At 45.2% G+C, this 13,641-nt stretch overlaps 1 protein-coding gene across 2 annotated transcripts; it reads right to left on the reverse strand.

The window, feature by feature from the left end:
* Positions 1 to 10,182: 10,182 nt before the first annotated feature.
* On the reverse strand, positions 10,183 to 13,640 carry LOC117862495 (uncharacterized). 2 transcript variants are annotated; one of them, XM_034745986.2, is made up of 9 exons: positions 13,342 to 13,640; positions 12,472 to 12,524; positions 12,259 to 12,375; positions 12,038 to 12,174; positions 11,780 to 11,858; positions 11,595 to 11,700; positions 11,452 to 11,504; positions 10,981 to 11,061; positions 10,183 to 10,889 (listed from the first exon to the last, which is right to left on the reverse strand). In XM_034745986.2, the coding sequence occupies exons 1-9, from the start codon at positions 13,404 to 13,406 to the stop codon at positions 10,633 to 10,635; spliced, it is 948 nt and encodes a 315-aa protein (XP_034601877.1). In that variant the 5' UTR covers positions 13,407 to 13,640; the 3' UTR covers positions 10,183 to 10,632. The 2 variants fall into 2 exon arrangements, with proteins under 2 accessions (XP_034601877.1, XP_034601876.1); XM_034745985.2 differs by having other exon boundaries at positions 12,472 to 12,527; positions 13,342 to 13,639.
* Position 13,641: the final 1 nt, after the last annotated feature.

Consider the following 13,641-nt stretch of genomic DNA (forward strand, 5'->3'; position numbering starts at 1 on the left):
GCGAGCCAGCGCGCCAGGCGCGCTGCATGGGTAGGTGGCGCTACGCGGGCAGGAGGGTCCTTAGGGGGCACCAGAGAGGGGGGGCGTCAGGCGTGCGCGTGGCAGGAGGCGATGGAGGAGGGGGGGCCCGGGGTGCGCGCGGCAGAGGCCAGGGAGAGGGGCTGGGTGCAGGGGGTAGCAGGCGCTGGCGCCGGCCAGGAGGGTGGTGCTGGGCGCTAGGAAGAAAGGAGGAGGAAGAAAGAAGAAGGAGGAAGGAAGAAGAAAGGGAAAAATAAAAGAGAAGGAAGAAGGTAGAGGAAAAAGAAAGAGGAAAAAAGGGAGGAAGAAAAACAGAGGAAAAAGGGAACAGGGTAAAAAAGAAAAAGGGGTTAAGGTAAAAAGGAAAATGTCGGAGCAAAAAGGTAGAATTTAATCAGTTTGACAGGTTAAAGAGATAGAGAGGGAGACAATGGATTTTGCGGGAGCGGCCGCGGCGGTCTTCTAACCGTCACGTGGCCGGACTTGCAGAGAGGAAAAAGAAAGAGTGGATGGTGGAGATTGCGGAAGCGGTCGGAGAACGCGCGGTGGTTTGTCGACCAGCATGCGGTGGAATTTGCGGGGAGGATAAAAATGATGGCGATCGGCGTGGATGCCGGGACGGCGAAATCACCAAGAAGATTTGATTTTCGGGAGCTCAACAGTAAAAAGATTTTGAAAACAATTTTTAGCGAGTGTTTTAGGTTGGTAAATTTTACGGATGTTACACCATGGGACCCTACCGAACAGGATATTGGTCAGTCCTGATAAGTTGGCCCGCCCGACCAAAATGTGCGGGCTAAGGACATGAAGATACTTGGAGCACAAGTCAAAGAGGCTAGACGATTCAAATCAGTTCGGATATTGCGGGATACATATTGTAATCTGACTTAGATTGCTTTCCATGTAACAACCAAGTAGATTAGATTCAAACCGACTTGTAACCCTAGGTCGCCAGCCTATGGCCCTATTTATATACGCTTTTCTGAAACTCGCTTATCTGGCAAGCAGCTTATCTGATAAGCTTGTTGTCTGGAGAATCTGCTGTCTGAATAAGCAGGGTGTTTGGCAATCCTGATTATTTTGTGTCGATTATCTGTCCTGGTTGGTAAATTGATCTGAATGCCCCGAAGGCTGATAATAACTCATTTTTGTTGTGAATCTGAGGAGAAGACAATAATTCCAATAACTTTGGAGTTTGTTAAATAGAAATTACATTACAATAATATGAAATTCATATGATAGATCGGTCTAGTATGGAAACATCTGTCGTGGGTACAACAATGAATCACAAAACCATAGCGACAACAATAGCATCACGCAATGCACCCATATCCATGTCATCTCCTAAAGCACCACCACCACCATCTGTGCTAGGTTGGGTTGGATTAGCATCATCTTCCTCAAAATCCTGTTCAAAATGCACGTCATGTACGGCACTATCTCTAATGAAATTGTGAAGGGCCATACAAGAAAAAAATGCACGTCATGTACGGCACTATCTCTAATGAAATTGTGAAGGGCCATACAAGCAACTATAATTTTGAACTGCTTGTTAACCGGATAACTGGGCAAATTCAAGAGAATGCGCCACTTCATCTTCAGAACTCCAAATGATCGCTCAATCACATTTCTAAGGGATGAATGTGCATGATTAAACACTTCTTTCAATCCTAGCGGATGCTGACCATGCTGCCATTCAGAAACATGGTACCTTTGCCCCTTGTAGGGTGCAAGAAATCCTTTTCTATTAGGATATCCAGAGTTAACAGGATAATACTTGCTTGCATGTTATATCTATATGTTATATCACAATGAGCAAATATTCTCTAGAAAAAAATTGCAACATAACTCGTTCTTACCGTTGGGAGGATGTGAAAATTGTTCCTTGTATGTGAGAAGCGTGTCTAATAATACACGAGTATCATGGACAGAACCAAGCCAACCAGTGACAGCAAATGTGAACCGCATATCAAAGTCACATACCGCCATGACATTTTGTGAAGGATACCCATGCCGGCCAATGTATTTCGGTTGATCAGCTAATGGCACAGTTACAGGTATATGGGTACCACTTATTGCTCCTATGCAATCTTTGAAATGAGGCAAAAAACTTGCTTCTTGTAGTTTAGAATGAACAGTAGAAAATTGTGGATCCTTAGACCTCACAATGTCAACAGCTAATCTCATGATAGATTCAAGAACCTCTTCAAATTTTCTACTGACAGTTTCTAATGAGCGATGAAAATTATTCTTGCATTGCCTAAAAGATTGAGGTGCACCACAAGCCCATAGAAACATTCCTAGTACTTCCTTGCTACAAAATTGTCTACTTGATCTCAATCCATAATTTTGCACCAAGGTGTCATGAAGGCTTAAGAAAACTGACCTTCTCATTCTGAACATGTTAAAGCATTCCACTGGATCTTATAGTTGCAACTCAACCCACTGTATTCCAGTCATCCTTGCTATCGTAGTAGTAATCTTCTTCTTGTTCATACCAGATGATGCCATGTAGTCCAGACCGAGCATTGCCACTATGTAATCATCATCAGTATCATCAAATTCATCAACATCCATGGTATGAACAGAGTCACTGTTGCCTTCACATTCACTAGTTGCACTAGAGGTACTTATCAAAAAAATGCAAGCCTGTCAAAAAGCACTAACCAAATCATCAGATAAATTTTTATTGTTACAATACAACTAATAGAAGGTACATAATCTCACACAGCATACTTAGGAAATTGAAATTATGTCTCACACAACATAAGGGAAATGAAAGAGAAATGGCACACTAATGCAAGACCCTAGTGCTTCTTCCTTATCTCCCAAGCCCTCCTCAGCCAATTCAACCTCCCATTCAGTGTCTTCAATGTAATGAACACATCACGATTCTCCTTTTTTTGAAGAAGTTGTGTGGCATAGAAGTGTTCATCACTCCTCTCCTCAGCCCCATCCTTGATGACTTGATCCAACATACTTCCAATCTCATCTCTAACATGATCAATAACTTGTGAAGTAGCTGAATGTTTACTACTTTGAGCTTTCAACTCATATGCATCGACCAAACGCTTCATGCCCTGGTCTCTAAAAGTCGTCTTCTTCTTTCCTTTAGGGGAACTAGGAGCTGGCCTTTTTGGAGCCCTCCGCTCAGAACTGGATGGGGCCTTATGTGCCTCCCTATCACTGTTGCCCCCAGCATCAGCATCATCATGTTCATCAACATCAACGTTTCCATCACCACTTGGAACATATGAAGTTTCATTTGTAACAATGACAGATTTAAACATGATTCTCATCTGATCCTCATATTCAAGCGAGGTTGTTCTGAACCGGATACAACCTTGCATAGCCTGTAAAATATCACCAAAATAGCATGCTATTATACCTTCTGTTCAAAACAAACAAACAACGTGTATGTGAACTATCTCTAATAGGATTGTTAGTGGGCTCACCTTATTTTATTTTCCCCATCATTCATCGTTAGCCACAATACAACCAGTAACAGGATTTCTTCCCAATCCGGTTGCTCTAAGGTTCAAAGTATTCCATTGGGTATACATTTTTTTCAATATATCCCACCTATTCTTCATTTGAGTCTCATTGTATGGCCTCTTGGTACGCTCATAAAACTTTTTAACAAGGTTTTTATATCCCACCACATTCAAACATTGATGCGGCCGATTGAAAGCAAGTACTTCTTCCACACAAATGTCATTGAAAGCTTTTGCGGCAAATGAATCCCATTTCGCCACAATCTTTGACAACTTTTCCATCTAAAATTTGATTACATTATTGTAGAATTAAATATAAATCTACAAGCTTGTTTAATGACCATACAACCCACAATCTGCCATTTTAGCAATCCATCAAGAAGTGACAGCAATTTACCTTGCTATTTGTTGGCGGCCTTGCAGTCGGAGCAGCAGCAGCTGGCCAGATCATCCGCAACAACTGCACGCATGCATAAAATTGTTATGAGCTACGCTATCATCATACAGCTCCAAAGAGACTCCAATGAAAAATGAAAAAAGAATCAATATATATGCTAACAGTGGCTTGGTTCTCCAAAGAGAAATCTGTAAAACAGATTTGTAGAGGGGAACGGGCAGATTTAGTAAAATATGTTTTGAAGATTATCTAATATATAAGGAGAATATTACTTGGCTACAGTTAAAACCATCATGTAATTAGGATGAATCATCAAAACATAAAAAAAATTAATGACTTCATTTAAACCGCCAAGTAGAAAAGTTAATCATAAGTCGTGAAAAAGAAATGTAGTTAATTGAAGCAGCATGGACAGGTTTGGCAAATTTTAAATAAGTGATATCTGATGGTTATAAGTAATAAAATAATTGCAAGTACATAATAAAACTAAATATTTTGAACCAATGAAAGACACGTTGACAAGTTATGAGCTCCCTGAATGTCACTTGCAGAATAATTTGGATGCACGAGACACAAAATAGTAATTTGTTGACCCTACATGGCAATCATGTCTTGATAGCTAATTGTTATATTCAAGGGGAAGTAAATGATTGAACATACGAAATTGATCTACAAATAAATTTTACATGTTGGCAGAAATAACAATCATCCGCAACCATGGAATAGAACCTAGAGCAATTAATCAAATATATGCAACTAAGGTAATAAATAAATAACAGTGGTTTGGTTCTCCAAAGAGAAGTTATAGAGCACAGTATGTCCACTGTCAATCACACTGAGATCCACGGTAATCAATATCGAAGATGCGCGGCAACAAATTAGTACATGGACCTAACCATCAGCATGGATTCACCTTCACAAAGAATAGGAACAGAGGTTAGGAAGGAACACAAAATGACCCTCAACACTTCACCTCAGGAGGCAGGCAGGGGCGGCGGGGGCCGAGCCCAGGGGCGCGTCGTCGGTTACAGGAAGGCGGAGGAAGGCGGGTAGGGGCGGCCGGCGGTAGGGGCCAAGCCTGGCAGGCGCGGTGTCAGTTGAAGGAAGGTGGAGGAAGGCGAGCAGGGGCTGCCGACGGCAGGGGCCAAGCCCGGCGGGCGCGGCGTCGCTTGTACGAAGGTGGAGGAAGCCGGGCAGGGATGGCCGGCGGCGGGGGCCAGCCCGGCGGACGAGAGCCGGCGATGGGATCTGCGGATGGAGGACGGGACCGGCGGCGGTCACGGGAGTCGCGGGAGGCGTGGGGGCCAAGCCTGGCGGGTGCGGCGTCGGTAGCAGGGGTGGCCGGCGGTGGGGGCCAAGCCCGACGGAGGCAGGGAGGCGGGTAGGGCGACCCGAGCGGCGGCGCCGGGATCTGCAGGAGCTGGATAAGGCAAACCGAGCGGCGACGCCGGGATCTGCAGGCGGACGGGAGCTGACGAGGGATCTGCGGACAGAGGACGGGAGCTGGCGGCGGTCGCGGGAGGCACGAGGGCGGACGGCTGGAGACGTCGGTGGGTGAGGGTAGCGGGGGGAAATGGTTCGCTTGCCCCAGAAGCGATTTCGGACCCGCGTACAGGATAAGCCGGCGCTAGTTCTTTCCCAGATTGTGAACTAAGCGGCTTACGTGTCAAGCGGGAAATAAGCAAGGCGTTTGGGTGGGTTTATGGCTTATTTTCACCAATAAGTGGGAAATAAGCGGATAAAAATAGGGCCTATATAAGGTGGCCAAGGGCGTCTCCCGAAGGCATCTCAACTCTCAAGCAATACAAACCACCAGAATACAGGACGTAGGGTATTACTCTCCGGAGACCCGAACCTGTCTAAACCCTTGTGTTCTCGTGATCACCTTCGAGTTCTTGATCTCGCGATCCTCTCTGCCTACAAAATAATCCCCTGGTGGACTGCTGGGCTACTAAATCCGATAATGTTGTATTGTAGCCAAAGTTGCACATTGGAAACCATGTCAACATCGGATTTACAATCAGATGGCTAACTTTTTGTGGAATGCTCATATAATTTTGAGTAGCTTTAGCATATCCAGATGAATTAATAACAAGAGTAACAAAACACGTAACATGGATTGTGCAATGGGTTTCATTCTAAATTATTTTAAGTTTTGGAGACCTCATCAGGGTCGATTCGTCAACTAATATGGGTGCTTGCATTTACAACTACTTAGTATTTTAGTGGTAGGCAACATCACTTTTGATAGTGCATTGTGTGTGGTGACTTGATCAATCTTAAGATAGGGATAGTATGGGCACGTGCGCGAGTGAGTATGTGTGCGCTTATGAGTGCCTATGTATGTGTATCATGTATTTTGCAAAAGAAATAACTCACTGCGTGATGTGTGCTATCGATCAGATCAAGAATCCTGAAGCGAGCTAGGTTCAGATAGCAGGACACTATTTTTATAGGAAGCATAACATTCTTGGGCAGTCAGAAAAGAAAGAAGGAAGAAAACTGAAGTGGCATGCGGACAATCAACCTTACATCTCGCGATGGATCAAAACGTGGGCGATTGCAATAAAAGCCGATGTAGCTGCAGGATCAACCTTATGAACGAGAAGGCAGTGATTGTTTTAGAACGTGAGCTTCCTTACTGAAATAGCAGCTTCGGCACGTCAGAACTCAGGACTCGGGAGTCGGGAGTATTAGCGTCGGTGAACTCCTCCTTAGGCCAGGCCCTAACATGCGCGCAGCTTGTCGCCTAGCTGCCACCTAGGTTACGTACGTGATAGTGGAGTTTCTGCATGACGCGAATGCTCCATGACAGAGATGCTGAGGGAAAGCGGCACGCGAGAGTAGGAGAAAGAAAAATGGAGCATGATGGGTCTAGACAAGTAAAAAAGCTAGCGGTGGTTTTCGTTTATTGGTCTTCAAGTTCTGAATCTACGTGGAATTGAACTTTTTACTTGAAACTACCATGCGTATATGCATGTATTGGGCATGTCCTCAAAGAAAGTCAAGACAGCCATGACTTGCAGTTGCGCAACATGCTCTGTATGACTGTATCTGTGATGCCATGCATGGCAAACTCTGAGGTTATTATTCCCATGTGTTTGCTCTATGTGCAACATTTTTGGTTCCATAAGTCCTTATTATTTGTTTCATATATATAGTTTTTACTTATTTGTATATTTTTCCACATAAATAATTTTTCAATAGGATTTACAAACTTAGTCAACAAAGAGACCAATGGACTCAAATATTCACTAGCTAATATGGATCAACTTGATGTGAAAGGTTTGATATTTTCACGGGTTGAATATTGTGGGAGGTGCGGGTAGCTAGAGTTAGATCCCAATAGTTCCTTTCTAAGTCCTACTAATTTCAGAATCTTTTATTTTAGAAGCGTCCCTTGCCAACTCTAGAATAACGAATTGCATTGAACAACAATGGTGCGACGCTTTTAGTATACAAATGTCCAGAATTGTCCTATATATACCTTGACAATTCTAGTAAAAACAAAAACAAAATATAAAAATAGCACATCATAAAAAATAATCCAGATGTCAAATTTATTGTCCAACCATTTTAACATCTTCCACTCAACTTTAGGTTGAACATGTTGCCTTTAGAATCCAAACAACTAGCAATAAGATTCAAATTAAACCCCCCTCCCACCCACCCACCCATCCACCCACATCCAATGCATTGTCATAACTATAGTACCTATTGATTTCGTGCATAACCTATACATTTTCACTTATTCGCAAATTGGTGACATGAGCTCAGCTTAGTTTTAATTGTACTCCCTCCGTCCCAAAAAGAATACAACCCTCACTTCCCAAGAAGTCAACCAATTTTAAATTTGACCAAATTTATACAAAATAGTACTAACATTTATAGTACAAAATAAATATCAATAGATTAATCATGTTATATATTTTCATACTAAATCTATTTGGAGACGTGAATATTAGTACTTTATTTTATAAATTTGGTTAAATTTCAAACTGTTTGACTTCTCGAGAAGCAAGAGTTGCATTCTTTTTGGACGGAGGGAGTATTAATCATTATATTTCTATTTTCTCCCCAATTGTTCGTCACTCGAGTTAGAGGGAGGATGTAGAATGAGGGGCCTAAGCCCCCCCCCCCCCTCGTTTGTTTAATTATGATCGATGTAATTTCGGTTCTCTTCAAATTGCTGGTTAGAAAGAGCAGGTCATACCATATGTGTGTGTTCATGCATATATTAATTTTCAATTTGTTTATGTAGTTTACTGTTTTATTAATCTCTACTGTCTATGTGGATCACTGATGTCGTTCTTATGTGTACTTGTCATATACCAGCTATCATCATCTTCCTCAAGAAAAAAAGACTAACTGTTTATAAGCATCATCGTCCTCCTTGGTCACTTTCCCCACCAATGTTGCCTCCTTTTACACCACAGGCATTTTTAAATATAATTTCTCCCATTATTCGACTTTGACATACGCTAAGTGGAAGAAGACCATGGTAACAAATACTTGGGCAGTCAAAAAAAAAAGGAAGGAAAACAGAAGTGGCATGGGGATCCGCGATTGGAATCAAAGCCGATGCAACCGCAGGGTCGGTGAACCCTCAGACGAGAAGGGAATAGAAAGCCATTCGTGGCAAAGATGGTACACGGACGCAAGACACGCAAGTCCGGAGTTTTGGGCATGTCACACCGCATGCAAGCAAGACCGCGAGAGCAGCTTGGGCACGCCAGGACTCGGGAGTATTAGCGTCGGTCAACTCCTCGCATAAACTCAAACCAGTACGCCGTCAGTACAACTTTTTTTGAAACTAAATTTTTTTTTAAACTGCCGTCAGTACAACTTACTACTGCAGTTACTACCTCTGCATCTGTGATGCCATGCATGGCAAACTCTGAGGTAACTTTTTTTTTTTTGAGGGAAAACTCTGAGGTAACTAACTTCTGAGTTCTGGCGGTTGCTTACATGCGGGGCCCAACTGTCAGTGACCAGGTCGCATTCGTGTGCCCTCCTACTTAAACCCTCCCTCGCCAGCTAGCCTCGGGTCCCCGTGAGCCAATCCATCCTTGTCGAGCTCCTCCTCTCATGCGTGCGCTCCCTTCACGCACGTGCCGCGAGATGCTGATCGATCAGTGACTATTCTTGCGTGGTGCACGGCTGGGCGCCGTCGCACGCAGCGCCGCCCAAGCTCGCTGAACGGGCATGCGACTCCTTCGCGGGTCTCAGTTGCCCCGCGCCGGGTCGCCTATCGACGCCCGCCGCAGCTGTCGCCACCGCCTTTCGACAGCCAGCTCCGGGGGACGCAGGCCCGTCGTCGCCGCCGCAACGCCCATGCCCGCCGGCGTGCAGCTGGCCAGGAGGGCCTTCAGGATCGACGACGTACGTGGAGGTGGGCGCCATGCCATCACGGCCCGTCGACCGTTTGCAGTCGTTAACCATGGATAGACTCACAACTACTACCCCGTACATGATCGTTCTCTTATTTACAAAATTATGTAAGTATTTAATGTTATAAGTATTTTAAGTATAACTTATCTTTTTTACAAATAAGACGAATGATCAAATGTAAACAGCGACAAATATTTTAATACGAAGGGATTATATGTTTTGTTATTATCGTGCACGGCGCACCCCTAACCCCAACCAAGCGATTCGTGGCGTGCGGCTCGTTCGTTCGTCCGTCTTTGTAATGCGCGTGATGAAAAATATTGTAATAACCTGCAGGATGCAAATATTTGTACCGAGACTAGAGATATGATGATGGACGACTGCATGCTTACGATGCCTGCACGCCCAATTCAAACTGTAAGTCGTTTATAATGCGTCGGGCAAATGTTGGAAGCGAGGACGTCTACATTCGATCGACATTTCTATTTTAATAACAACAAAGCCCCCGCCTCCAGTCAAGTCTGCTGCAGTGAAGGATCCATCACGATTCCCCTTTCTGCTTCTCTCCTTGTTCAGCATCGAGCGCACCTCTGCAGCATACATTCGGACACTGTAAGCAATGGCAGCTTCGTCACGCTTTTTCTCACCTTCCCGATTCCGGCATCTTTCACTCCGCCTGGATTATTGCATTTCAGACATTCGGTTAATCACTATTGCGATACACCCTCCCCTGGACTATAAAATTCATCATACATCTGCGACATCCAACATATAATACGCAAGGAAAAACTCACAGCAAAGAATTGAGCTAGAGATTACGCTCTCACAGAATGCTTACCGGTAATCAAGCACGCAGGCTGCCTGAACAGCATCAAAGGGAAGTAAACAGGGCAGAACACAACAATTTCTTAACTCCAATTTTTTTTCCCTATATATCATTGGCCACATGTCATAAATACACCGGAAGAATGCTGGAACTTTTGAAGAAAGAGTTTCGCATCTACAGTGTGCTTCAGAACACCAAAGCCACAGCACAAAATCGAAACGGAAAAAAAATATGTAATAATAAATGGGGAGCTACAGAGGCCTGCGCATTGACCAAAGCGCCGGGAGCAATCGAGAGAATGGCAGATAAATAAGGGTCAATGGCAGCCTCATGTCCTCAGCCCTCTGTTCCTTGTACTGTGATCGGTGTGGATCAATGGCAGCCTCTGGTTCTCAGGCCTGCACAATTGACCACACCAAGGAGCTGCCTCTTCCCCCCCTTCTGTCCTGATAAAATGGAGGGAATGGCAGATAAATAAGGATCAAAGTCATTCTCAGGGCTGGCTCTCAGCCCTTTGTTCTTAGTATTGTGATGCTGCCTTTCCCCCCGTCTGTCCTGATCCTTGTCTTGCCGATCACCGGCTTGCCAGAGAACGCGGAAGTTCCCAGGATTTCAGGAGGTTTCTTTGGAGGAGCACGGATTCTCTGGTTAATATCCTGCAGAGTAACATCGGTTTCCTCCCAAGATGGTTTGATGAGGGTAAAAGGGTATGCTACAGTTGTAGTTATGTTTTGCTTCGCCTTGACTAGCGATGAGCTTCCTCCTGGTAAGCCAGCAGAAACAAATGATCAAAATTGATACAACTGGAAGTTCAAGGGTGCTCCAAGCCTCAATATACTATCAAACTGAAATACCTTTAGAGACTTTAAGTGTAGAAAGCTTCCTAGTTTCCTGCATTATGAGATTTTCTGTCACTGGAGCAATCTCACTTGATCCTGTAGCCAGATAGAAAGAATAGGTAAGTTGCTTTGCAGAACTGCTACATCACTACATGTTGGTGTCAACAAGGCACTCAAAATACATGACTGCCGGGCATAATAGCAAACTGCAGCAGCTACAAATACACCAATATACGACTGCAACAAAGGGGAAGTAGGAAAGAAAATATTCTCTTTTCATATCACACAAGGGGCTTGGGAATTGTGAACAAACAAATGTGGGGTCATCTGAGTCATTGACACGTGGCAAATGTGTTGCCAATTACACCGCAAGGATGGCCAATAGTTAATTAATTATTCCCCGTGCTGATGGAAACTGGAAATTGTCTTGAAAGAGTAAATGAAAATTGGCAACAAAATGCAGTAGAAAAAACGGTGTGCACTGACCTGAAATACCAGCTTGATCATCGACATATACTACACTCTCCTGGGTACAAGGCCTGCAGCAAACACGAGATGAAGATGTCATGATTGCCAAGTAATGATGAATAAGTTTAAAGTGGTTTGAATGGAAACAGAGAGGAACCAACATTTGATCAGGCTCGACATATACTGGAGGAGTTCCATAAGAGCAACGTTCCAACTGGTTATCTTCTTGCCAATAGGGTGCTCCATTTGACAAGGAATTTATAGTATCTGATGCGAAATTTCCAATTAACAAACAGAAGAGGGACAGCAATAGGCCGTTTTCAAGCACATATGATGAAATACAAACCTAAATTATTTGAGCTGTACTGCATATCACAATTTAAACTCCGTGGTTCATCAGTGCAAAGCAATGAAACCTCTGTTGCCTGAGACATGGATCAATAAAAAGCACAACTGTGATAAGTAAAGAGTAACTGAAAAGGGAGATTCGGAACATAGCTAGGAGCTAGCGAACAATCTCAGATGCGACAAAGCATAATTGTGACATGTAAAAGTAGCAGAAGGAGAGATTGAAAAAAACATAGCAAGGAGCTAGCAAACAAACCTCAGATGCGACAAAAGGAGAACCAGTTTCATGAGTTCCAACTTCTGACTGGCTAGACTCCGAAGGGTACTCCAACGTACGTCTTCGCTTTGATTCCCGAGACTCCTCTGGGTCCAGGGTCTCCTTGCAGGAGATATCTACTCAAGCAACAAACACCTCATTAAAGCATAGCATTCAAGAGTGCAAGCAGTTTATAGCTGTCAGAAGAAAAGGCTTCTTACCTGGTATATCAGCGAAGAAATCACGGCAGTCCCTCAGCGGAGTTTGGTTCCCAAGCAATCCTAGTAGCTCATCGTCATCTTGATTGAGGCAATCCCACACGAATTTAGTGGCATCCGCTGTAAAAGGAGATGAGACATGATGAGAGAGCAAGTCCACACAGATACTCTAAGAGTTTTTGTGACGCAGATGTAGGCTGGATGTGAGTGAAGTACCATGACTCGCATCGTCCGGTTCACAATGCTCCCCTGCTTGCCAATCCCACAGACTGCTGCAAGCATTACAAGATCGAGTATAAGTACAATGAATTCCACAAAAGTAGTTCACTGGAACAGCAGGTGAATTTTGCAAGCATTCAGTTGAGGGGAGAGCTGAGATATGGTTCAAGCTCAAGCACACAAACGTATATCACAGGTCATGGAGCTACTCTTGCAGGTTCTAGCCAGATTTCATCAGATTTTAGTTGGTCATGTAAGGTGGATTAAGCACTGAAATCCACAATCAGATGTCTACAGCCATCTACAAGCGATTTGGCAGCTTGATTCTAACCGATCGGCAATTCAACAGACAGCGTGCGCATCCCCGATTCAAGCCCCCGTAAGCCCATATCCTCCCTATCGAAGCTATGCTAGCCGGCGGCAGACTAATCCCCCAATCGGACACAAACCGGGAGCCCAGAGCACGCACCGCCCCCCTCGCGAGAGAACATCCCGAACCAGCGAATCGAAATCGAATTGAAAAATGGAAAGGCACCCAGGGGGCCAAGGGACCAATCCCACGGATCATCATCCAAATCGGCCGAAGCCGGCGCCGCCCCGGGCCAGATCGCCGCCACTCCACGGCAGGATTTGCCCACTGTTAGATCGAACAACACGAACCGGCCGGCGGCGCGCGGATCTCGGCCCGCCGCCACGCCTCATCGGACGGCGGCGGCGCATCGGTCGACCCCAGCCCAAAACCCCTCCGTCCCTCCCCCCCAAAATCCCCCCACGAAACACGGAAACACGAGACGGGAGCAGTTCCCCGGAAGACTCGGTACCCCAAGGAACGAACGAACGAACACGACCCGGGTCCCCCTCACCCACATTTGAGAGCCGTGGCCGCCGCCGCTCCCTCCGGCACCGGCATCGCCGCCGCTGTACGGGTCCATCGGTCGGGGCCCGGCCCCGCCGCCGCAACTAGCCGTTGCAGCGGCCTCCCCCTCCTCTCTCTCCTAGCGTGCGCGATGCGAGGGCGGAGGCAGGCAGGAGGGTATCGCTGTGTATGTCTACTAGACTACTACTCTCTCTGCTCGGCGATGGTGGCTGCTGCGCCGCATTTGTAGTGAGGTGAGGGATGCAGGGGGGCTGGGTCGAAAAAGGGAAGAGGTGGGCGAGATGGGCTCG

Source organism: Setaria viridis, chromosome 7 (assembly GCF_005286985.2).
Source record: "Setaria viridis chromosome 7, Setaria_viridis_v4.0, whole genome shotgun sequence".
Lineage (NCBI taxonomy): Eukaryota > Viridiplantae > Streptophyta > Magnoliopsida > Poales > Poaceae > Setaria > Setaria viridis.